At 50.2% G+C, this 25,472-nt stretch overlaps 1 protein-coding gene across 1 annotated transcript in view; it reads left to right on the forward strand.

Moving 5' to 3' along the window:
• Positions 1 to 25,472, forward strand: part of COL6A3 (collagen type VI alpha 3 chain) — an 80,646-nt gene that overhangs the window by 22,178 nt on the left and 32,996 nt on the right. Inside the window, exons 5-18 of the mRNA XM_053903333.1 lie at positions 3,771 to 4,355; positions 6,048 to 6,647; positions 7,983 to 8,555; positions 10,148 to 10,756; positions 13,027 to 13,632; positions 15,455 to 16,069; positions 16,964 to 17,563; positions 18,368 to 18,705; positions 19,858 to 19,936; positions 21,041 to 21,186; positions 22,621 to 22,713; positions 23,360 to 23,413; positions 24,339 to 24,410; positions 25,377 to 25,403. Coding sequence (XP_053759308.1) covers positions 3,771 to 4,355; positions 6,048 to 6,647; positions 7,983 to 8,555; positions 10,148 to 10,756; positions 13,027 to 13,632; positions 15,455 to 16,069; positions 16,964 to 17,563; positions 18,368 to 18,705; positions 19,858 to 19,936; positions 21,041 to 21,186; positions 22,621 to 22,713; positions 23,360 to 23,413; positions 24,339 to 24,410; positions 25,377 to 25,403 — 4,997 coding nt within the window. The remainder of the gene's footprint in view (positions 1 to 3,770; positions 4,356 to 6,047; positions 6,648 to 7,982; positions 8,556 to 10,147; positions 10,757 to 13,026; positions 13,633 to 15,454; positions 16,070 to 16,963; positions 17,564 to 18,367; positions 18,706 to 19,857; positions 19,937 to 21,040; positions 21,187 to 22,620; positions 22,714 to 23,359; positions 23,414 to 24,338; positions 24,411 to 25,376; positions 25,404 to 25,472) is intronic.

Raw genomic sequence — 25,472 nt, forward strand, 5'->3', positions numbered from 1 at the left:
TACGTATGCTCTCCTCGCCATCTGTGTGGGAGTGGGGTGTTCTGGGTGTTGGTTTTTGTAGAAACAAGGCAGGCACCTCCAGAACGCTGCGCCTCAGGAGAACCTGTAAGTACCCACGGCGGGGTCCTTCTGAGATAGGCTAGCTCTCGGGGGTGCAACACAAAAGATCCGTGGGTGAGTGGAAAGCTCTCGTTACCACGTGCGTTGTCGAGGAAGTGTGCTTTTGAGGCGAATTCAAGAAAGCCGGTACTTGGAGACTATTCAGCATCATTGTATTATTCACTTCCGATCCAGTCATCTGAAAAATGGATCTCAGGGGCTCATTACAATTCTGAGAAAATTAGTCCAGGACGATGGCACGGCCTCTAAGCCCGCGTGTTACAAGCGCCCTTGCAGGTAGGTGAGGGCTGCCCCGTGGGGCCCTTTCTGTGCTGGGTATTGAGAGCTGCGCTTCTGAAGGTAAGAAACCACACAGTGCTCACTTGGCGGGATATTTACGAGAAACCATTTTCCTGTGCTGCTCAAGTTTCGGAGTAGTTGCGTTGAGTCGCGAGGTCATGACGTACACCCATTCAAACTGAGGGCCTTTGGCAAAATAGCCCAACGGGACTCGTTTATAAACATCAAACGAATCGCATCACGTAACGAATATGCACTTAACAAGTGTGGGAGGAGAATGTGTTTTTCAAAATGGAAATAAGAATACGGTTTTGCCTGGCGCTGAGGCAGCTGAGCCTCAAGGCAGATCCGGTTGTGCCAACTTACATTAGTTGGTGATCTCCCCTGTCTGCCAGAGGTAATTACCAATGGCCTTCTGCATTATCACCGGGTAGGGAAAATCAGAATTGGTGCAGAATTACATCCTGAAAATTCGCTTGATATTTCTAGACCTCCCTCTCATCGGACTACAACTTACCAAGGTTGCTCCAGGCTCGTGTGCGTGTGGACACACACGGATGGTTTCCGTAGCTTTTGTAAACGATGAGGGAGCAGCAGGGCTGTAGCCGGGAGACCTGGCCTTCGGTCCCCGCTCTTACGTTAACCAGCTGTGTGATCCTGGGCAGGCTGCGCAACCACCCTGGGCTCTGATTTCTTGAATGTACGAGAGAGGAGTTCCCCTGGATGAAGAGATTTCTGTTCCAGGAGAAGTTTCAAATTCTTTCTTCTTTTTATTTGTAGCAACACGTTGCTCAAATTTCAGTTTTCCCTAGCTAACTCGAATATTACCTCCTCATGTGCAGACAGCATCTTTAATCCTTGTGACCGATTTGCAATAGTTAACAAATGTCCCTGGCGATCTGGTCTGAGCTGGATACACAGTGCTTGCTGGTGGACGAGAGAGACGTGGCCGCCGGCCTGTTGCGGGATAATGGGGAGGTGGTGGAAATGGGGGCCAGTGTCCCAGTGACGCAAATATTCCGAGGGTCAGAAGTTGTGTGGGGCTGTACACAGAAGAACAGGGGGAGAGAGCTTTGGACAGGGTGGCCGGGGAAGGCCAGTTGGAGAAGCCGCAAGATAGAAAGGGGGCAGCAGGTGAAGAACAAAGGGACGGTGTTCCAGGTGCCGTGGCTCTGGGGCACCAAGGAGCCTGGCTGCTTTCCAGAACTTTCAGCAGGCCGCGGGGCTGGAACTCGTTTGATACATGGAGGCTGGAGAAGCAACCAGTTTAGGGGGTAAGCGTGAAGCCTAGTGCCGACGGCGTGTCTCAAGGGCTGGAGAGGTTGCCAGGGCCCCGAGCTGCTAAGAAGCTGAGGAGAACGAGACCAGGAGCCCCACTGCGTGTGTCCACACGTGCAGGTCACTGGAGGCCCTGGCAGATCAGTGTCACTGCAGTGCTGGGGGCGCATGGAGAGGAGGGGCGGGAGAAGCGGGTGAGGGCAGAGGACGCACCCCGCAGGGGGTAGTGGTGCAGGTGAGGCCAGCAGCCCACTGACTGGCAGGACCTTCCGTTTCACCTCCCAACAAGGGTGTTTCAAACCCAGTCCGAGCAGAAGACAGCTCTGTTTGAGTTGGCATTACATGCCAGGAAGGGGGACGTCGCTTACTGGAGGTGGGGGGGGGGGGGCTGCCACTCAACAGCTGAGTGAGTCAGCCTGCTGGTCGGGGTGAGAGCTGACCTGTCTTTTTATTCATCTCCCGTGTATATTGCATACATATATGTCTATACAGGCATGGGATGCCGGAATCTCAGTAGCACTTCTACATCAATGGTGTAGGAGGGCTATGTGTGTGTGTGTGCCTCCAGGCAGGTTCACTATCCATGTGTGCATGAAATGCCACACATGTGGTTAACTGTGCATACATGCATATGTGTGCATATATGTATGTCTTTTACGTACATGTTGAGGGAAGGAGAGGGCAGGGCCGTGTGGCATTCCGTGTCTTTCGCACGTACATAGAGGGAGAATCCCGCGTGTATGCACGTCTCTACGGAGAACTTAAGGACTTGGAATTCATTCTTTGTACCACAAGTTGATGCCAAAGCAGTGGTCTCCATGTGCCTGTCCTTGTGTGCTTTGCATCTATGTGTGCATTTACGTGTTTTCTCTTTTCGTAAAAATTCTTTTGATGTTTTATTTATTTTTGAGAGAGAGAGAGAGAAAGAGAGAGAGAGAGAGAGAGAGAGAGAGAGACTGAGCGCGAGTGGGGGAGGGGCAGAGAGAGAAGGAGACACAGAATCTGAAGCAGGCTCCAGCCTCTGAGCCGTCAGCACAGAGCCCGACGCGGGGCTCGAATTCATGAGCTTTGAGATCATGACCTGAGCTGAAGTTGGATGCTGAACCAACTGAGCCACTGAGGTGCCCCTACGTGTTTTCTCTTAAAGAGGAGAGTTTGCACTACTGATGTCCGTATAGTCAAACGTCAAGGTATATAATCCATCCGACAGTGTGGAGTATTGGCGGCCTCCTCACGTCCAGATACTTAATAAACTGTAAGCACTCCTCCCTCTATATCCTTGTGAGTGTTGGAAGTCCTAGCAGGTTTTTGGATTGAGTGTCATGCCTGACACGGTACTTTGTGCCCACGGCTCAGGTGGGCGTACGGCAGGTGGACACAGGCTTAGAGTCACAAGCTAGTGACCTTGCCCAGCTGTCTTTGCTTTGTAGTTTATCACAGTCCTGATACGTAAGTTGCACCTTCATGGTGCAGGTCTCTTAAATGAAAATCCTTCTGTGCCTCTTGCTGGTTTTGACATCGATTTCCTTTTTATAAGTTTTATGATGTCAAGGAATTGTTTTTTTTTTCATTGCCTGAAAAACCCAGGCACGGAGAAGAGAACGGAAGACAACGGGGGTGTGCCTGCCCTATACTTTTGTACTTGGCAGTGGGTGTGTATGAAGTCACAGTTGTGAGATGAAGTGCCCTCTGTGTAGACACTGATTGCTCCTTTAAGCATTTAAGATCTAGCTTCATTCTGGACCCTAGAATCTAACCTACAGACTTTTGGCAGAAAAGGGCTTCCTGGCTTTTTTACTGACAACGTGCCGCACAGGTGGTTGCTCAAGCTCATTTTGTTTTTGTGCAACTATTTTGTCAAAGGTACTAAGGGGGTGGGGGTGGGTGGGTCAGGAGCCCTACCTGCCACCCCATAGGGAGGATGCAGCTGTCACTGATGTGTGTTACGACTGGTTCTTCGGGGACTCCCGCTGACCTCACACTGGCCAGAGCAGATGGGAGTGCCCCTTGAGTAGCGTTAGCTGTAGAGACGGTCATAGTTGAATGTGACAGGTAAGGCCATTGTACTCACCTTATAACGTTGCTACCTACAGTCATTGAAGTCAACAAGAGAGACATAGTTTTCCTGGTGGATGGCTCATCCGCACTGGGACTGGCCAACTTCAATGCAATCCGAGACTTCATTGCCAAAGTCATCCAGAGGCTGGAAATCGGACAGGATCTTATCCAAGTGGCAGTGGCTCAGTACGCAGACACTGTGAGGCCAGAGTTCTATTTCAATAGCTACCCCAGTAAAAGGGAAGTCATTGCCGCCGTGCGGAGAATGAAGCCCATGGAAGGCTCGGCCCTGTACACGGGCTCTGCTCTGGACTTTGTTCGGAATAACCTGTTCACTAGCTCGGCTGGCTACCGGGCCGCCGAGGGGGTCCCAAAGCTTCTGGTGCTGGTTACAGGCGGTAAGTCCCTAGATGAAATCAGCCAGCCTGCCCAGGAGCTGAAGAGAAGCAGCATCATGTCCTTTGCCATTGGGAACAAGGTTGCCGACCAGGCTGAGCTGGAAGAGATTGCTTTCGATTCCTCCCTGGTGTTCATCCCCGCCGAGTTCCGAGCCGCCCCTTTGCAAGGCGTGTTGCCCGGCTTACTGGCGCCTCTCAGGACCCTCACCGGAACCACTGAAGGTATGGTGCGGAGCAAGTCAGACGCACAGCGGGGTGGTCTCCAGGCAGAGCCTTTGAGCTTAGATGAGAGACGGCTCTTAAATGATGGAAACGAGAGTGATAAACAGAATTTATTTCGGGCTTCCTTTAGTTGGGGATTGTGTGACTTAAATGCCATATGATACAGATGTATGTTTTAAAATGCCATATGATAAGAATTGTATGAACTTTCCAAATCATCAAGTAGAGATCTTATGACGGAAGCTATAGGACCAGGACCACTCGTCCTTACTGCTTCTGGCCTAGGAGGTCACTTCTCAGTTGTTACCTCTTGTCAGATGCCGGGGCTGTGTGTCTCCCGGTGACTCCTGTCCAGCCTCCTTCTGCCACCACCAAGATGTGGCCTGGCTCTTGCTTTCCTGAGCTGACAGTCCCCTCTCAGTGGCCCAGCCCCGACCGGTGCAGAACATTAACCCTCTCTCCTTTTCCTAAGGGCCTTTCCTTCAGTCAGTGAATGGGCATGGAGACAAAAAGCCCAGTGGTTTCTAAAATCTTTCATTTAATATGATTGTCAGGGAAAAGTTATTTTGAAAGACACGATAGCGGTCTATGAGCTTACAAGTGGATGAGTACAATTCGCCGTCCTTAATGAAGATGAATATCACGGCAACCAGCTTTTCCGCCACACAAGTGCACCACTGGAGGACTGTTGGATGCATGACTCACGTTGCATGATGCATGCTTTCTCCCCAGGCTCTCTGCTCTTCCGAAAGCCTCCTTCTCTTCTCCTTACCTCCTGCACACTTCCGGTCCACACTTTCATGGCCAAAGTTGATGGATAGACCGTAGGATGAAATTAGTTGTTAGGTTTAAATTTTAGGGAGACACCAGGGAAGAGAGGGGAGATAATTTTCCTAAAGGCATGTTGTACTAAATGTGTTGCTACGTGTCCTCTAATTTGAGCACTCTACTTGTGATTCATCGTGTGTATAACCTCAGCCAGACGTGGCAGCTAGTCTTTTTGTACTTTAATGTGTTTCCACGATGCTATTATCTCACCTTGGAGGAATTCCTACGGGCTCTCCATTGGATTATTGCCCGACAATGCTGTGACTCCCCACAGAAGAAGGGTACCGGTAGGGAATGACAAAGGGCTGGTCCTAGGAATACTTCAGGATGAGAACATTCCAATTTTATTATTATTTTTTTAAACCTTCAGGATCTCATGTTCTCAGGTGGACTCGGGCTAACACTCGTAATCTATCTGTAAGTGGAAATCTCTCTGCAAATGTGTAGAGGTGAATCCCGGGGACCCCCGTCTCACACACGTAAACCTGACTGTGACCGTGGTCATAGATAGGACTGAGGCAGAAAGGCACAGGTCCCTGGTAGCGTTCACTTCTAGGGAAGGAATGTTCCACTTGGAGGATTCTGATCATTTTTGTTCGTTGCAAACGTCCTAACTTTGGCACTGTATCTTTCCGCGAGCCAACTTGGTTTCGTCAACTTGGCTATCGATATGCCTCACAAACACCAGCCGCCACCGGTGGAAAATATGCAGCCCTCTGCCATATTTTATGAGATGGACGTGCTTTGCCTCACCGACTGTCTGTGTGTTCTGAATGTTGGCGTGTGTGCCCCGTGTCGCAGGCACACGTGGCATGCCCTCCGTGGTTGTCTGTGTCTCACTTTGTTTTCTGTGCTCCACTGCAGTTCACGTAAACAAAAGGGATATCATCTTTCTTTTGGATGGATCGTTCAACGTTGGCAAGACCGATTTCCCTTATGTGCGGGACTTTGTAATGAACGTAGTTAACAGCCTTGATGTCGGCAGCGACAATATCCGTGTCGGTTTAGTGCAATTTAGCGACACGCCAGTAACAGAGTTCTCCCTAAACACATACCAGACAAAGTCAGATTTGCTTGCTCATCTGAGGCAGCTGCAGCCCAAGGGGGGGTCGGGCCTGAACACCGGCGCGGCCCTGAGCTATGTCCATGCCAACCACTTCACCGAAGCTGGCGGCAGCAGGATCCGCGAACACGTGCCACAGCTCTTGCTCCTGGTCACAGCCGGGCAGTCCGAGGACTCCTATGGGCAAGCTGCCAACGCCCTAGCGCGCGCAGGCATCCTGACCTTTTGTGTGGGAGCTAGCCAGGCGAATAAGGCAGAGCTTGAGCAGATCGCTTTTAACCCGAGCCTGGTGTATCTCATGGACGATTTCAGCTCCCTGCCAGCCTTGCCTCAGCAGCTGATTCAGCCCCTAACCACATATGTTAGTGGAGGTGTGGAGGAAGTTCCATTCGCCCAGCCAGGTAAAGCTCCCCAGCTGCGCGGGGCTCCCTTCCCCCAACACCTCCCCGGTGGCAGGTGGCCCAGCCTGAACTCCAGCGTGCGGTGAACTGTAGAAGGAAGACCGGATTTCTGTGCTTGAAGTAATCTGGGGGCTTGAGACACTGTACCAGCAAGTTGAGGTTCTCTGTCTAAGGTTCATTAATGAAAGAAAGGTCTGGGAAATGCAGCTTATGTCCCTCCCATCTTATCCCGGCTCCCCCCACCACCTTTTTTTGCCCCAGTGCCCGTGAAGTTTCTGGAACACACATCCAGACGGAAGGGAGAGCGCGAGGGATTGACCCCCTCTCGTATCGGAGAGCGCGTTGGGGACGGTTAGAAATATTAACTAACTTAAGTATAGGAAAAGAAAACAACAACAAAAAAAGACACTGACGTTATTTTATTTATATGATTCTTTCATGTTCAAAATCTGCTGTATACACAAAAGTTATTTTTTACAAACCCAACAAGGGCTGCATCTTTATGTGATGATAAAATGATTTCCAAAGGAAGTCGGGAATATTACTGTTCTTGCAGATTAATACGGTGCTGAGGCCCGGATGCGTGGGACCTGCCAGCTTGTGGACACCACACAGATGGGGAGCAAGACCGAGCCAGTTTGAAACCTAATCAAATACCTCCAAGAACCGTTTGACCTGAAAATTATGTTCCCGTTACATGCTACATGTTGTGGCCCCCTGTGGGCCTTCAGCCCTGTTTTCTGTTGGCTTAGTATAGCAGATTGGGATGCACTGACAGACAGCCTGACCCACAGAGCAACGATGGGTGCTATTTGGGGTCCTGGCCCATAGCTGCAAACTTAGTGAAAAGAAAATCCAGTTAGAGCAGATATGTGTCAACTCACTTATCTATGGGTGGCTAACCCACATCAGCCTTTGGCGCTAAAGACTGGTCAGTTTTTAAGACAAAGGACAGTAAGGACCACATTTTCCGTAGCTTGATTTATAACGGCTTGAAAACACTGTTTTCTTACAGTGATTGCCACCAAGAATAGGACCCTCTGGGGCTTATGTTGTCTTGCTTTGTGGAAGAAGCATGATGCGGGATCGGGTAGACCCCTCCGGTTCTAGGCCTTTGCAGATATGAACTGCTCTGAAATGGGGTGTCTTAATGACAGCTGGTGCTTCAGGCTTCGACAACGGGTTTTCTCCCCTCTTGCTGGTACAGTGATCATCAGATGAATTATGTGACCCCCCCCCCCCCCGTTACCAAATCCTAGTGGCGCTGGGCTGAAGTCACTCTGGTGCCCGTTAGGTTCTCATCCCTCACTGTGTCCTAACCTACTTCTGTTGTAGAAAGCAAGCGAGACATTCTGTTCCTCTTTGACGGCTCAGCCAATCTCGTGGGCCAGTTCCCTGCTGTCCGCGACTTTCTCTACAAGGTTATCGACGAGCTTGACGTGAAGCCTGATGGGACCCGGGTTGCGGTGGCTCAGTACAGCGATGATGTCAGGGTGGAGTCCCGTTTTGATGAGCACCAGAACAAGCCCGAGATCCTGAATCTCGTGAAGAGAATGAAGATCAAGACGGGCAAAGCCCTCAACCTGGGCTACGCGCTGGAGTACGCACAGAGATACATTTTTGTGAAGTCCGCCGGAAGCCGGATCGAGGACGGAGTGGTTCAGTTCCTGGTGCTGCTAGTTGCAGGAAGGTCCTCGGATCGTTTGGACACACCGGCACTCAACCTGAAGCAGAGCCAGGTGGTGACCTTCATACTGCAGGCCAAGAACGCAGATCCCGCCGAGCTGGAGCTGATGGTGCCGTCCCCCGTCTTCATCCTGGCCGCGGAGTCACTCCCCAAGATCGGAGACCTTCAACCACAGATCGTCAATCTCTTAAAATCCGTGCAGGATGGGGCGCCGACGCCAGGTATGGCATGGGAATTCTGGTTGCTTCTGCGGCCCGGTACTGGAGGGTATGAGTGACGGTAGGCCGCTGGCTCTTTCCCCACTTGAATTGTCTAACGGTCCTCAGGGCAAAACAGGAGAATCCGGGTGACATGAGAATAATTAGGGGCACCTGGGTGGCTCAGTCGGTTAAGCCTCTGACTTTGGCTCAGGGCACGATCTCACGGTTCATGAGTTTGAGCTGTGCGTGGGGCTCTGTGCTGACAGTGCGGAGCCTGCTTGGGATTCTCTCTCCCTCTGTCTCTGCCCCTCCCCTCCTTGAGTGCTCTCTCCACCCCCCACCCCCCCCCCCCCGTATCTCAAGATAAAACTTCAAAAAAATTAAAACAATAAGTTAAAAAAAGAATTTCTCATAATTAGGTACATGATAAAGATTTAGACATATCAGTAGTTAAAAATCCATTTAAAAACACTATTTCTACTATAAGCACAATAAAAGCCATACCCGTGGACACATTATAGCTAAAACAGTCTTCCTCCGTATGATCTACCAATGTCTTATTTTAAGCGGGTCTCACCGTGCTGTAATTCATCCACAGTCCACTTACCAAGAATACAAGGTGTGATGAGAGGGGGATAGATCCGCACCCTAACTGCTGACCTAAAATTTCCAGCTGCTGCTCCACGTTACCATGACTTGGTGTTTAACCGCTTTCCGTTTATTGGTAAAAATGCGGGGAAGAAAGTCGTTAATTGCACCTATAACCCTTTGGGAAAAACCGCGAGAATTTCGAACTTCTCCATTGACTGTGGGGCCCACACGCTGTTGGCTTTGGATGGTAACCCAGACATCTGGTCTGTACGTTTCCCTGTTGCCCCGCTGTGACTTACAACAAATCATTTGAAACCCCCATCTGTGCAACATGCTAACGGGCAGGCCGGATGTACCGTCCTGTTTCTCCCCTGCCCAACACCGTTTCTTGAGGACACCTTGGAAAGTTGACAATGCTGCACAGGCACCGAAGGTTCTAAATTAAAGGCCTGTCCTTCTATCTACCTACCTGTCTGTATTGCTGTATTCATTTTTGATTTGCGCTGTGCCAAATTACCATAAATTTAGTGGCTTAAAACAAAATGAATGCATCGCCTTCCGTTTTCGAGGTCAGCAATCCGAAACCAGTTTCACTGGGCTAAAAGCAAGGTGTCAGCCAGATTGCACTCCTTTGGGAGGCTCTGGTGGGTCATCCGTTTCCTTGCCTCGTGCGGCCTTCGCTCCTTGGCTGGTGGACCCTTCCTGCATCTTCAAAGCAGCAGCGAACCCTCTTCTCTCTTCCCTGATCTCTGCTTCTACCTTAAAGTTCTTCCTTGAACTCTCATCGTCTCCTCTCCCTCTTAGAAGGACACGGGATTGATCACACGGGGTCTGCCTGGATAATCCAGGATAATTTTCTCATTCCCCAAGCACTTAATTCAGTCATACCTGCAAAGTCCCCTTCACCAGTTCTGGGGATTCTCGATCGGCTACCTTTGTGGGGCCATTCTTCAGCCCTCCATGATCTGTAGGAGATGGTCCCTCTCGGGTCCTGTGTGTCATGGATGCTGTCTCTCTCCCAGTTTCAGGTGAAAAGGATGTGGTGTTTCTGATAGATGGCTCTGAGGGTGTCAGGAGCGGCTTCCCTCTGTTGAAAGAGTTTGTCCAGAGAGTGGTGGAGACCCTGGATGTGGGCCCAGACCGGGTTCGTGTGGCCGTGGTACAGTACAGCGACCGGACCAGACCTGAGTTCTACCTGAATTCATACATGGACCAGCAGAGTGTGGTCAGTGCCGTACGCAAGCTGGCCCTCCTGGGAGGCCCGGCCCCCAACACCGGGGCCGCCCTGGACTTTGTCCTGAGGAATATCCTGATCAGCTCGGCCGGAAGCAGGATAGCAGAAGGTGTCCCCCAGCTCCTGATCGTCCTCACGGCTGACAGGTCTGGGGATGACGTGAGGGGCCCCTCCGTGGTCCTGAAGAGGGGAGGGGCAGTGCCCATCGGCATCGGCATCGGGAACGCCGACATCACAGAGATGCAGACCATCTCCTTTATCCCCGACTTTGCCGTGGCCATTCCCACCTTCCGGCAGCTAGGGACCGTCCAGCAGGTGATCTCCGACAGAGTGATTCAGCTCAGCCGGGAAGAGCTGAGCAGGCTGCAGCCAGTTTTGCTCCCCCCAACGAGCCCAGGTAAGGAGGGGATTCCTTGGGTCATTGTTTCTAGAAACATCCGGGGCTACACGTTTGGCCCATGGGCTCTGAGTGTTCTCTGTTGGTTTCCTCTGCTTTGTGGGGGGGGGGGGGGCGGGGACTGGCTTTTCATGAAGAATTAGGAGCCGTGTGCCTTTGGTCTCAGTGGCCGGAAGTGGTACAGGCCTGGGGACATGCTGAGATTCATGTTTGGGGCCAAATTAAAGTTTCAAAGAGGGCCAGGTGCATGCTTTAGTGCAGACCCCCCACGTCTGTGTAGAGGCTTCTGCACAGATATCAGAAGGGACGGGGCCATCTAGCTGGTGGCCCCAGTTCAATGTCAGTTCTATGCTGCCCCTGGCAGGTCCAGTCGGCAGCCTTCTGTGATCAGGGAGGGAGCTTGACCATAGGGTCCACCCAGCTGGGGGCATAGTCTCTGAAATATTGGTGTTTCTAGAGCCCAAGAGTGATGATTGCTTTTGGGTTGCCTGGTGCTAAGAAGTAAATGGCTTAACTGGCAGAATCCCATCTTGCTCTTATGACTGCAAGATTTATTCTGTTTCATTGTTCCTGTGCCCCTTTTCTAGGCCTGGTTACAGTAAACTAGAAAACAGTGGGAGCCTGGCCGCTGAAGGGGCACTAAGATGTGTCCAACCCCCTCAAAATACCCACTGAGGGCCTGCCTCCCCGGGGTACTCAGGTGGGAAGGGTCACAGTGGTGGAAAGCCAGCAGTATCCTTGTTCCCTGTGGCTTACATCTACAGAGTGCCATCTGAAGCCTCATGGCTTCAGGGGAAAAGGGAAAGGCAAGGGGGAACAGAAGGAAGCCAAGAGTAGAAGAAGCAAGTGAGAGAAGAGTCAGATGCCAGATACGGTGCCCTTTGGGTGAATGAAGGAGGTGAGGGTGACTGACGTAGTGTTGTTAAAAAGGGCTGGCGTTTCCTCGCTGGTGTCCAGGACAGAGTGCGGCAGGCCCCACAGGCCTCCATGGAATGTTCTAAATGGTGTGTGATCAAATAAGTTTGGGAACCAGAGAGAGAGGTTCCCCCCCTCTAATTGATGTGTTTTGCATATCTCCAATACAAGAATGACACATTTCCAAAACTTATTTGGCTGCAGGGTCCTTTTATCCATGATGCCTCCTGAGGTACCAGTGTTCCCAAGAATGCACTTTGGAAATCTTGTCATAGTGCATATGCAACTTCTTTATTTTAAACACAAGCATGTATGTCTATAGCATAGCTGCTCTCCCACACTTCAAAATGAGTATTTTCTACCTTCACCTTCTTCCTTTCCCACATCTTCTACACTCTTCTTCTTACCAGAACTGCTATCCATATCTCAGCCCTGACCTATTTCCAGGTGAGCTGTCTCTGCCTCCAGGGCACCTTCCCCTCTGAGCAACCCAGGGGCGCCATTCACCATTCTCTGTCCTGCCTCACTGGCTCTCCAACGAGGGTGGGAAGGATGATTCCCTTTACAATATAAACATATAACTTCTTCTTCTTTCTTAGAAACTCTCTCTTGACGCCTGCTCCCCTCTCCAATAGTGCCTGAATCTTTTAAAAGAATTCTCTCAATCTTTACAATTCCTCTCTTAACCCACCCCCATCTGTCATTCGCTGTAGCCACTCCACAGAAAGCGCTCTTGTCAAAGTCTTTACATCTGGAAAACCCCAATGGTCAATTCTCAGATGCCCTTCTGCTTGATCTAAGAGAGACTGATGGATGTCACAGTTAAGATCACCTCCTTCCTGGGGCGCCTGGGTGGCGCAGTCGGTTAAGCGTCCGACTTCAGCCAGGTCACGATCTCGCGGTCCGTGAGTTCGAGCCCCGCGTCGGGCTCTGGGCTGATGGCTCGGAGCCTGGAGCCTGTTTCCGATTCTGTGTCTCCCTCTCTCTCTGCCCCTCCCCCATTCATGCTCTGTCTCTCTCTGTCCCAAAAATAAAAAAAAAAAAAAAAAAAAAAAGATCACCTCCTTCCTGAAACACCATCCCTATTTGGTCCAGACATGGCTCTTGTGTATCTAGTCTCTGCCTCCCTCAGAGTTTCTCTTCTTTATCCTTTTCTGATTCTTCCTCTTCTCCCTGGCTTGTAATCACTGCAATGCCAGGACTAACTCCCGGGACTGGTATTTTAGCTATAATAGCCAGAATTAAGATACTTCTCCCGTCAGGTAGTGATTCCATGACAGACTGGGAGGTGGTTCATGAACACTAAGAATTTGGTGCCAACAAATGTGAAACCCGTGGCAACATGTGATTTGCAGGTGTCGGAAACAAGAAGGATGTGGTCTTTCTCATCGATGGGTCCCAAAATGCTGGCCCTGAATTCCAGTACATCCGCACCCTCATCGAGAGGCTGGTCGACTACCTGGACGTGGGCTTCGACACGACTCGGGTGGCAGTCATCCAGTTCAGCGAGGACCCCAGAGTGGAATTTCTGCTGAATGCCCATTCCAGTAAGGATGAGGTACAGAATGCAGTGAGGCGGCTGAGGCCCAAAGGCGGGAGGCAGATCAACATTGGGGGTGCCCTGGAGTACGTGTCAAGGAATATCTTCAAGAGGCCACTGGGAAGCCGGATTGAAGAGGGTGTCCCTCAGTTCCTGGTCCTCATTTCTTCTGGGAAGTCTGATGACGAGGTAGACGATTCCGCGGCAGAGCTCAAGCAGTTTGGTGTGGCGCCATTTGCGGTCGCAAGGAATGCAGACCAGGAACAGTTGGTTAAGATCTCCCTGAGCCCCGAGTACGTGTTCTCGGTGAGCACCTTCCGGGAGCTGCCAAGCCTGGAGCAGAAACTGCTGACCCCCATCACAACCCTAACCTCAGAGCAGATACAGCGGATCCTAGCCAGCACTCGCTATCCTTCTCCAGGTAAGATGGGGTATTTATTGTTGCTCTCTGAGTATTTTTGATATAAAAAAATAACAGGTTCAAAGATCCGTAGTACTCATGATAAGTTAAATTAAAATAAAGGGACACCTAATATCGAGCCAGTTATGTCAGTGGCTTGTTGCAAGGAGGGAGGATGCACATGATGGTGAACCACGGAGCATCTCAGTAGAGGGTGTTAGGTCTTAGGATAGGATCAGAGCCTGTGGTAGGCAATTTTGTGGGAGGCTTAAGGAAATACGATTTGGCCTGGATTGATACTGTCAAGAAGTGGAAGTAATTCTATGATTTGGTATCTTTCTTCATCTTGTGGCTACAGCTGTAAGTGGTGAAGAAGCAGTAGTCGTTCCTATTAGCAGGGAGGGCAGGTGTTTGGTTATTTTCGTCTTCTTTTTGTCAGTGTGGACCTATGATTCTGACGTTCTGTGAAATCTTTTGTGTTCTGCAGGAGAACCCAAGGCCTGGCTCTGTGTGCTGGGCCAGCTTTTCTCTTTCTCAATGTAAATGGCTGAGTTCTATGACTTGCTCAGCTTTTGCTGTGCTGTGTTTCCATTACAAGTAGCCCTACGATTTATGAAGCAAAAGACAGGCTGAACTTGTTGAGTGGCAACATAGGACTAATTAATAAAATAGCCTCCAAGAAGTACCTAGAATTCTAACTAAAAGGAAAACATGGCTCATCTTTCCCAGGACTTTTGGATTAGTTTTGTAGCCAAAAATAGACTCACATAAAGAAAATAGGGGAAATAACAGTGAAAACAAAAAAAATGTATAAATGCTAGGGATATGTGGGCAAGAAGAAATACCATGAGTCAAACACCTGGGGAGCTGTTGTGGCACACTGGGAGACAGTTGGCATTCTCTGGGTGTCACTACCTAAGTGGTGGCCTTGGACAGAGAGGACTTTTGACCTTAGCTGGCTCCCTCTTCTTGCACACCAATGATGTTCTGGGAGATCTTGATCCCTTCTGGTAGTAACAGCTCATGCTTTTGTAGATTCTGATAATCCAGTTGCTAAATGCTGTTTACATTTTTTTAAAATTTTTTTTAACATTTATTTATTTTTGAGACAGAGAGGGACACAGCATGAACGGGGGAGGGGCAGAGAGAGAGGGAGATACAGAATCGCAAGCAGGCTCCAGGCTCTGAGCCATCAGCCCAGAGCCCGACGCGGGGCTCGAACTCGCGGACCGTGAGATCGTGACCTGAGCTGAAGTCGGACGCTTAACCGACTGCGCCACCCAGGCGCCCCAACTGTTTACATTTTTAAAACTGGTTGTAACCCAGACTTCAAAGCCATAATTAAAATAGAGTAAACTTAGAAACTTTTGGAGAACTTCGAAGATTTTAAGAAGTGGACACTGTTTTGGTGAAAAAAGCCCAATTTTTAATGAGGAGTTAAAAAAATTTAATGTTTATTTTTGAGAGAGAGAGAGAGAGAGAGAGAGAGCAAACAGGGGAGGGGCAGAGAGAGAGGGAGACACAGAAACCAAAGCAGTTTCCGGGTTCCAAACTGTCAGCACAGAGCCCGATGTGGGGCTTGAACTCATGAACCGAACCGTGAGATCATGACCCGAGGTGAAGTCGGATGCGTAACTGACTGAGCCACCCAGGTGCCCCTTAATGATTAATTTTAAAAAGCTCAAGAGATAAACACATGTGCGTTAGCTTGTAATTTTAATGCTAGTTAACACTGTGCAAGATAGCGTAAGATAGTTCCGAGTTCAGAAACAAAAGCAGAAACAAAGCCAAAGAAACACCAGCCACATACTGAGTTTTCCTCTTCCTTTCTTTCTATCCACAGATGTTGAGAGTGATGCTGCAGACATTGTCTTCCTAATTGATAGCTCTGACAACGTCAGGCCAGATGGCATCGCGCATATTCGGGACTTTGTTAGCAGAATTGTTCGCAGACTCAACATTGGCCCCAACAAAGTGAGGATCGGGGTTGTACAGTTCAGCAATGAGGTCTTCCCAGAATTCTACCTGAAGACCCACAGATCCCAGGCCCCTGTGCTTGACGCAATACGTCGCCTGAGGTTCAAAGGGGGGTCCCCGCTGAATACCGGCAAAGCTCTGGAATTTGTGGCAAGAAATCTCTTTGTCAAGTCTGCTGGGAGCCGGATAGAAGATGGCGTACCCCAACACCTGGTTCTGTTTCTGGGTGGAAAATCCCAGGATGATATTTCCAGGTTTTCACAGGTGATTAGCTCCTCAGGGATTGTGAGTTTAGGGGTAGGAGACCGAAATGTTGACAGAACAGAGCTGCAGACCATCACCAATGACCCCAGACTGGTCTTCACGGTGCGAGAATTCAGAGACCTCCCCAACATAGAAGACAGAATCATGAACTCTTTTGGACCTTCCGGGATCACACCTGCACCTCCAGGAGTGGACATACCGTCTCCCTCACGGCCAGGTATGACCTCTGGGACACATAACTACAGAGTGTGACATCTGTTATTTTTTAATTGAAAAAAAATGCAATTAGCATGTATTTTAATAGTTTTCTTCTGTTATGGTCGTTGCTGCATATAATATTAGAAACTAAATCCTGGAAAAATGACTTAGTTGAAACTGTAGAAGGAAACATAACCCGGAAAGCATAGGGTCATTAATTCTTCCGTGAGGCTTCTATGAGGCTAGTTGTGGCCCCGCTGAAAGGTTCTATGAAGGTGCATTGAGGACTAACCACAGATTCACTGGCTCTCAGAATAGGACAGCATCTTTGAGGTTGGCCAATCCATACCCCTCTTTTACTCCAGTCTTCATCGTTTGATTATAATTAGGAAATTACCATCAAATGCCTTTCATTTTTGGCGGGCTTCTATGGAGCTCTTAGCATGCTGGCAGGCAGCCCTCCAAAGGTGTATAGGGTCTACTTCCTATTTCCAGTCTATTTCTCCCAGCCCTTTTTCGTTCTGCCCCTAGCATATCTCTCCCAATACCGGTCAGACACCATTGTTTATTTCTGACCAGAAGGATCGTGTTTAGCGGCATTTCCTAAAACATCTGAGTTCATGGACCGTTGAATCTGCTGTAATGCCATTTTGCATGGGATAACCAGGACTCAGTTCTCGGTTTCCCTGAGTCCTCCTGCCTCCTAGCTTTTTGTTCAGATGATTTATCATTTATCTTCTTGTTTTTAGCATGATGGTGGCTGTGAATTTGGGCCCTGTAGAGGCATGGAATAAAGCAAAGGTGTCTGCTGTGAACGAGTCATAAGAATGCCTTTTTCCAGTTATTTTACGCTTTGTGTATTTGTTCTGGATATGGAAACCAAATTTCTCCTTTCCATTTTAACCGCTTTTAGAGAAAAAGAAAGCAGACGTTGTGTTCCTGTTGGACGGCTCCATCAATTTCAGGAGGGACAGTTTCCAGGAAGTGCTCCGTTTCGTGTCTGAAATTGTGGACACGCTGTATGAGGGGGGCGACTCCATCCAAGTGGGGCTGGTCCAGTACAACTCTGACCCCACCGATGAGTTCTTCCTGAGGGACTTTACCACCAAGCAGCAGATTATCGACGCTATCAACAAAGTGGTCTACAAAGGGGGGAGACACGCAAACACCAAGGTGGGCCTCCAGCACCTGCGGCTGAATCATTTCGTGCCGGAAGCGGGCAGCCGCCTGGATCAGAGGGTCCCTCAGATAGCATTTGTGATCACGGGCGGGAAGTCGGTGGAGGATGCCCAGGAAGCCAGCCTGGCTCTCACCCAGAGAGGTGTCAAAGTGTTTGCCGTGGGCGTGAAGAACATCGACTCAGAGGAGATTGGGAAGATCGCGTCCAACAGCGCCACGGCGTTCCGTGTGGGGAACGTCCAGGAGCTGTCTGAGCTGAGCGAGCAAGTTTTGGAAACTCTGCACGATGCGATGCATGAAACCTTATGTCCGGGTGTGACCGATGTTTCCAAAGGTAACCAATCCCCTTTAGGTACATTTTCATCCTGTCATGCCAATGTGGACCATCTGTTGAGAGGGAGAGAGAGAATCCCAAGCAGGCTCTGCACTATAAGCATGGATACCAGTGTGGGGCTTGAACCCACGAACTACGGCATCATGACCTGAGCTTAAGTCGGACACTTAGCCTATTGAGCCACCCAGGCGCCCCTGGACCTAGTTTAGATATTTAGATGCCCGCTGCTGGCCTATGGATTCCTTGAGCCTTTGGCTGCTTCAGGCATTCTGCTTATCCAACTGTGTGGGTTGGATCCTGGTAACCACTTAGCCCCTGTTATCGATAAGGATATCTTATCTTTCAGGGTAAGCGTGGAAGTCTGTATTTTCTTGATCTTATAAGATGTATTTTCCCCCTCTATTCTTGAATTCCCCAAATTATTCAGACTTACTGATCCCTGTTTCTGTTTATAGGCTCCTTAGATCAACTATTTGAGTTCAGAGTATTTGAATTCTCAAGTGCACTTCATTTAAAGCACAATCTTGAGATGGATGTAAACACCTGCTGTAGAGCAGACCAAAAGTGATGAACACTCCAGAAAAGCAAACACGTTAAAATGGCCTGTGCTTTCAGTTCCTAAGAGTCAGCACTGGTGTTCCCTGAGAGAGAGGCAGACTGAATTGCTTCTCAAAGCTCATACATAGAGGATCTCGTTTTGCCCTCGAGCGTGATGCCCGGTCCACGTCCCGGGGCTGTGCCTGTGTATTGGACCCATCTCGGCCACCTCGACTTAGAGCTCACTGCCTCCTTTCCTTTTTGCAGTCTGTAATCTGGATGTGATTCTGGGGTTTGATGGGTCAAGAGATCAGAACGTATTTGTGACCCAGAAGGGCCTTGAGTCCAAGGTGGACACCATCTTGAATAGAATCAGCCAGATGCAAAGAATCAGCTGCACCGGCGGCCAGATGCCCACTGTGCGCGTGTCGGTGGTGGCCAACACGCCCTCGGGCCCCGTGGAGGCCTTTGACTTTGCCGAGTACCAGCCGGAGCTGTTTGAGAAGTTCCAGAACATGCGCAGCCAGCACCCCTACGTCCTCACTGCGGACACGCTGAAGGTCTATCAGAACAAGTTCAGACAGTCCTCAGCAGACAACGTAAAGGTGAGCATGGGCTCCCCCCTTGGTCCAGGTTCCCGTGCAGTTTCTGGACTTGTACTGGTCAGGAGGAGCACCTCCGTGTCCAGAAGCCCCGTACCCCCAAGTGTTCTTCTAGAAGCGCTTTTCATGCTTGATGGGGTTGGTGGTGCCTGAACGTAAAAGTGCTTTATCGTCAACTGGTCATAAAAGTCCAAAATGTGATATCTGTCCCGTTTCAATAGTTTTACTTATGCTCTAAAAAAAATCCTGGAAATCAGTAATTAAGCTTGATTGAGCTGAATTTATGATTAATTCCTGTTTGATTATTGTCCTACCCGTTGAGTACATCACGGTCTCTTCTCTCATTCTCTCTGCGTGTATGTATACCTACATACAGATACATACATATATAGTGTGAATACGCACACACATACACACACACACACACACACACACACACACACACACACACACACAGCAGTAGTCTTCTAGAGCTGACAAGACCTATTACTACAGAATGGGTGGCTTAAACAACAGAAATGTATTCTCCCAGTCCTGGACGCTGGAAGTCTGAGATCAGTCTCTGCTGGGTTGGTTTCTTTGGAGGCCTCTCTCCTTGGCTTGCGGATGGCCACCTTCTCCTTCTGTCTCCATTTGGGCTTCCCTCTGTGTGTGTCTGTGTCCCAATCTCTCTTAGAAGGAGACCAGTCACATCGGATTAGAGACCACATGGTCCCAGTGGCCTCACTGAATTTAATGACGCTTTAAAAGCTCTATCACCAAATACAGTCATATTCTGAGGGACTGAAGTTTAGGACTTCGACATACGATTTTTGGAGGGACATGGTTCAGCCCGTAGCGCGCGCGCACACACACACACACACACACATTTCTAGAAACTACATCACATACATTAGGAAAATGAGATGAATACTGTTTTTATTTTTATTATAATTTTTTTTTTTAGTAAATCAAACACCACCATATACCCACTTCGTTTATCCCTCCTTTAGTGCATGGTATTAAAGAACCATGAGTGGGGATGATTGTTTCTCAACGTTGGCCCCAGTCTCCTCAACTGTGGATGGAGGGTTTGAATGGGCCTATCTCCCCGACCCCCGGGAGGTCATTTCTTTGTAATTTTGGCTGGGGTTTGACACCGTCTTTTACTTTTAGGTGGTCATTCATTTTACCGATGGGGTGGACGGAGATCTGGCTGATTTACAAAGGGCGTCTGAGGATCTCCGACAAGAAGGTGGGTCGTGGGCTTTCCAAACAGGAGAAGTTGGCCTGGGTGAGGCAGGGACACCACCCTGCTGGAGTCCTTTGGGGGACCCGGGGGACTCCTCCTCGCAGCCTGGCCCTCTGTCGCCTCCCTGGGGCTACCGCGGTTCCCCTCGTGCCACAGTCGGCTTCCTCACCAAATCCTGACCCAGGACCCTCAGGCTCTCAGACTCATTCGGGTGGTAGAATGTCTTGAAAGCATGATGCTTTTGCAAAAGAACATGACTTTGTGATTACCGCTTGAAAACATTACAACTTAAAGCAGAAAATGCACTTTGCTCTAAAATAAACAATGAAACCACATCTTCCAGATTTAAGGTAACTAGACAGACAAGGATGCCCATTATCAGATGTAATATCTGTTTATTTGGTTTGGAATCTGGTCGCACTGATTATCACAAAGTGAATGCCAACACCAGAGGCTCACAAAAAGTATAACTTATCCTAAGAGTGTTCTCTATTAGCTGGCTTTTCCTGAGCCAAGAGGATGAGATTGCTACTATCTGGTGTTGGGGGTGTGGTGTGGCAGCTCTCCCCAAGCACACCTGAGTTTTGTCAGAGTTGGAGAATCTACGTATGAATGCGTTTCATGGTGTCACTTCCTGTATTCTGCTGATCAGTTTAGTTACTGACATTCCTTGAACAATTGCTAGAGAATTCCAAAGTTCCAGTATTTTAACTCTTCAGAGAAGCTAACTGGTTTGATTCAACATGTTTTAGGTAAAGGTCACATTTTATACTGAAGTTTTCTTTAAAGCAGTTTTTTAATGTTTACCTTTGAGAGAGAGCGAGAGAGCGAGAGAGTGCGAGTGAGCATGAGCAGGGGAGTGGCAGAGAGAGGGAGACACAGAATCCGAAGCAGGTTCCAGGCTCTGAGTTGTCAGCACAGAGCCCGACGCGGGGCTTGAACTCACGAACCGTGAGATCATGACCTGAGCCGAAGCTGGACGCTTCACCGACTGAGCCACCCAGGCACCCCTGAAGTTTTTTCTTTTAAAAAAAAAGTTAGGAGGGAAAAGCCATGGTGGTTCTGGAATGCCCAGCTGAGCCGCGCTGAATGTGCCTCCCCCTGCAGGCGTCCAAGCTCTGATCCTGGTGGGCCTTGAACGTGTAGCCAACTTGGAGCAGCTGATGCAGTTGGAGTTCGGGCGAGGTTTCATGTACAACAGGCCCCTGAGGCTTAACCTGCTGGACCTCGATTATGAACTGGCAGAGCAGCTCGTGAGTTTTTGTGTCTCTTACACACAAAGCGGTCAAGACACCCATTTTTTCTGTCATTTAAGATCACGAAGGCATTTCTGTTTGTTTGTTTGTTTGTTTGCGAGGTGAATGGCAGAGGGGCCCTTCGGGTGGGTAATTCGGTTTATTTAATTCACTTGGGACCTGCCTTGTGGCCATCCCAGGCGTGAGTCCAGAACACGGAGGTGTCCAAGAGCTGGGAAAGCAGCGAGCTGGAAAATGGGTCTCGAGGCATGCTGGTGGTGTTACCTGACAGGTTCCTCTCTGCTCCCTTTCGTGAGAACCTTTCCGTTCATAAGATGGCTGGGAAGGCAAGACATCAGAGTGACTGTCCCCAAACAGGAAACTGTCCTCAGCATCCAAACGTTACATGTGAAAATAAGACGATGCAGGAAAAGAAAGACCGTTTCTGGGCAGAGGGGCACCTCCCTTGTCTTCTCTCCTAATTTCCTTTGGAGGAAATAAAGGTGTCCTCATGAGGCATCCTAATGCTGGGGTTCAGCCTCTCTCAGCCGGAGGTGCTAGCCCTGGGGCCGGGAGTGGGTGGGCTTTTTGGGGGACGTGGGGCTGAGTGGTCAACTCGGAGATTGCTTTCTGGTGGCAGCAGTGAGCTGGAGGATAAACTGACTGTTCCTTCTTCCCTCCTGCATTCTTCCTAGGGCTGGAATTGGGATTTTATTTTTTTATTGGGTGGAAGGAGGTTGCGTTAGTTGATGCATCCGGGCCATGGAGGAAATGAAAACTCTAGGAAGCTCGCCGTGAGAAAAGTGTTGGAGCACCACGAGTTTAGCAGATGGAAATGTTTGTTGGGCATGCGCTTTCCCAATAAGGTCAGGGGTTAGGATGGGAAGGGAACGTCGAGGGTGTCTGATGAGTGTGGCTGCACTGGTGGCCCAGAGTGGCGGTGCTGGTGGCCAAGAGGCGGGGACCACTTGTGTGTCGGCCCCACACCGCGGCTGTTCCCAAGGTCTCCTCCCAGCTGGAGCCACAGTCTGTGCTCTGACCATGGTCCTGAGGAAGGGTGTACGGATCTCCGTTGTGGAACCGCATTCTGTCCCGGCCGTATGCAATTTATTTGTTAGGTCTTGCTCTTCGGGGTTTTAAAAATATGTAAGTTATGCTTAACATTTGAAATTTGGATACGTATGTTGGAAACTTTTAGAAATAAGGCCGAGCCTGCGGTGACACCGTGAGTATGATCTGTGTTACTTTGGTGGCTGTCCATGCTCCTACGTTGGTGACTTCCCTCTGCCACCCTGACTGCTGAGCAGTCTTGGAGGAAATGCTATGTGGGAAGAAGATCATCTCTCACCGTGAAATCCACGTACATCGATTTTGACCTTCACGGCATATTTATGCTTTTTTTTTTTTTCCTAGGTATTTGTTCAGACTTGAACTTTCTTTTCCTTTTGGTAGGACAACATTGCTGAGAAAGCTTGCTGTGGGGTTCCCTGCAAATGCTCCGGGCAAAGGGGAGACCGCGGGCCCATTGGCAGCATCGGGCCAAAGGTAGGGTGGCTTTGCCCTTCTCTGACGTCTGGGACTAGATTTCAGGAGAGTCCAAAGGGGTGCAACATGAGGCCTGAGGGGTGCTGAATGCCTGCTGCCTTCTCTCTTTCCTTGGGGTGAGGGGGTCTGTTTATCATTTTATAAAATAATGCTAAAATCAGGGGCCCCTGGGTGGCTCAGTCGGTTGATTAATTGTCCGACTCTTGATCTCACGATTCTTGAGATCGAGCCCTACATCGGGCTCTGTACTGACAGGGTGGAGCCTGCTTGGAATTCTCTATCTCCCTCTCTCTCTGCCCCTCCTCTGCTCTCTCTCTCTCTCTTTTAAGATAAATGTAAGTAAACTTAAAAAAATAATGTTAAAATTAGTGGGCATCGCTGACTGGCATCCTCATTGTGGATGGTCAGCAAGGATTCTTAGTAGGTGTCTAAGTTACAGGAAACTGGCAGGATTTCTTGGTGGAGACGAGCCTTAAAGATTCTGATAGATTATGCCGTAACAGTAAGAAGAAACCCCAGTTCAAGGGGACACCTAAAGCCGTGTTACATGGTGGCATTGCTCTACCAAGAAAGGGGGGCAGGGCGATACTTGGAGAACAAAGAAAACTACGAGGTTTAACTGAAGCACGAACTTCCTCTGTTCTAGGGTATTCCCGGGGAAGATGGCTACCGAGGTTATCCTGGTGACGAGGGCGGACCCGTAAGTACAAGATGGCTTGTTCTTTAAACTTTTATTGCCTCCTTGTTCCTCGCTCATTGGGGTTGAATTGTGGGGCTCATAGTCTGTTCCATTTCCAATGACTTTCCTACTGGGATAACATCAGTTTCTAACCTCCTTAGCAGCTCCACTCAGATTTCTACACTGGGGAGAAGAGTGTGACGTCCCCAACAGGACAGATGTGGACATGAAGTGCAGGCACTTTGCTGGTCTTATTTCAGAGGGAGAGACTTAATGGCTTCTGAGACTGGGGGCCACCGAGTGGGGCATACCCAGCAGACCCAGACATCCAAGCAGAGAGGGGAGTGAGCCGGGGCAGCGGCGCCCGGGAAACCCAACCAGGGTGGTCGTCGGGGTCACGCCCTTTAAGGGAGGTTTACTGACTTGGGTCATCAGTAGCCAGAGGGTCCGGTTGGGGGTTTGAGAAGCAGTGCCTGGGTCCGAGAGGCTTTGAGACACTAGAAAGAAGCCCAGCCCTGGGACGGGGATACAGGGTCCATGGGGAGTGGTGAAGTCACAGGGTCCCAGCTGGCAGTGCTGGGTGTCAGGCTGGCCCCAGGACCCACTGGAGAGCCAGGAACAAGGGACCATGCAGAGGAACTGTCAGGCCCGGGATTCTGTGGGCACCCGACACTCATGCACACCCAGGACCCAGTGACCTGCTCACCCTGGTACCCTTTTGAGCTGCAGACCCTCCCTGGTCCCTCCAGGGGCAGGAACTGCAGGTTCAAGGCCAGGCCCAGGGCCGGGGGGTGCAGGAATGCTGGAGGCCCCACCGGGATGGAACAGCATCCCCGCCAGCCCAGCGAAATCCACTTTCTAAGCCACACCCTCCCGGGGCTGCGCACTCAGAGGAGGCGTGGTGGCCCAGAGCTCCGCCTTGTAACCGCCTTCGTTTCTCCCGCAGGGTGAACGGGGTCCTCCCGGCGTGAACGGCACTCAAGGTTTCCAGGGCTGCCCCGGGCAGAGAGGAATAAAGGTACCGTGTGCTGAGCCCTGCGTGAGCGTGGGGACCGCAGCACCAGGGCCCCGCAGGCAGAGGCTTTCAGTGGCACGTGCAGAAGTGAGACAGTTTCCCCAAATGCCTCCTTGGGGAGGAAGGCCCCCGGGGCCTCTGTGTCATCCGTGTGCAGCAGCCAGTGGCCTCGCATCGTGGTGAGAGGGCTCAGTCTGGCGGGTCAGCGGCACTGGCTGCGCTGGGAAGGGAGCCTGGGAATGAAGGAAGCGTTTTCTTTTTTCCTTTTTCTTTTTCTTTTTTACTTTATAGTTCTTTGTATTTTTTTTTGTATTATTTTAAATATGAAATTTATTGTCAAGTTGGTTTCCATACAACACCCAGTGCTCCTCCCGGCAGGTACCCTCCTCGATGCCCATCACCCACCCTCCCCTCCCTCCCGCCCCCCATGAAGGAGGCATTTTCTACGGCCTTTTGAGCAGCCAGGAAGGAGTCACAAGGACAGAGAACACGGGCCGGGGGCGGGGGGCAGCAGCTCCAGCCCCCGGGGCCCCCCAGAGGAGCCAGGGTGGTGTCCAGGCGGGGTGGAAGGAAGCAAGAGGGTGGCTCGTGCTGGAAAATTCCTTGTGTGGAATACTTGAATGTGCTTTCTCCTCTGTTTGCTGAGGTTTGAAAGCAGGTGCTGAAGGGAAAGGGCCAGCATGTGGCAAAGTCATAAAGGGGTCTTGTAGCCAGGTCCCTGGCTTTCAGGACCCACCCCTCCTGACCAAGGAGCCAAGAAGGCCACCTGCTCAGGGCCAGGGAAATTAGCCTCAGGATCCCCCACGGGATGGAGAGGGCACAAGGCAGACAGATGAATCCCCAGCACTGAATTTCAGACTCAGGGCGTTCAGGTGGGGTGGGCCCCCCCCCTCCACCCCCTGCTGTTCTAGCCTCTTCTCTTTGGCCTTCAGGGAGGAGCTAATGTTTCCCCTTTCCTCTCCCTTCCAGGGCTCTCGCGGATTCCCAGGAGAGAAGGTACCTACGCTGGTTTTCGTTTTTGAAATTTATTTATTTATCTTCAAATTTTTGGGGGGATGTTTATTT

The sequence above is a fragment of the Panthera pardus genome, unplaced genomic scaffold, assembly GCF_024362965.1.
Source record: "Panthera pardus isolate Hobbes unplaced genomic scaffold, ASM2436296v1 HiC_scaffold_10, whole genome shotgun sequence".
Taxonomy (NCBI): domain Eukaryota; kingdom Metazoa; phylum Chordata; class Mammalia; order Carnivora; family Felidae; genus Panthera; species Panthera pardus.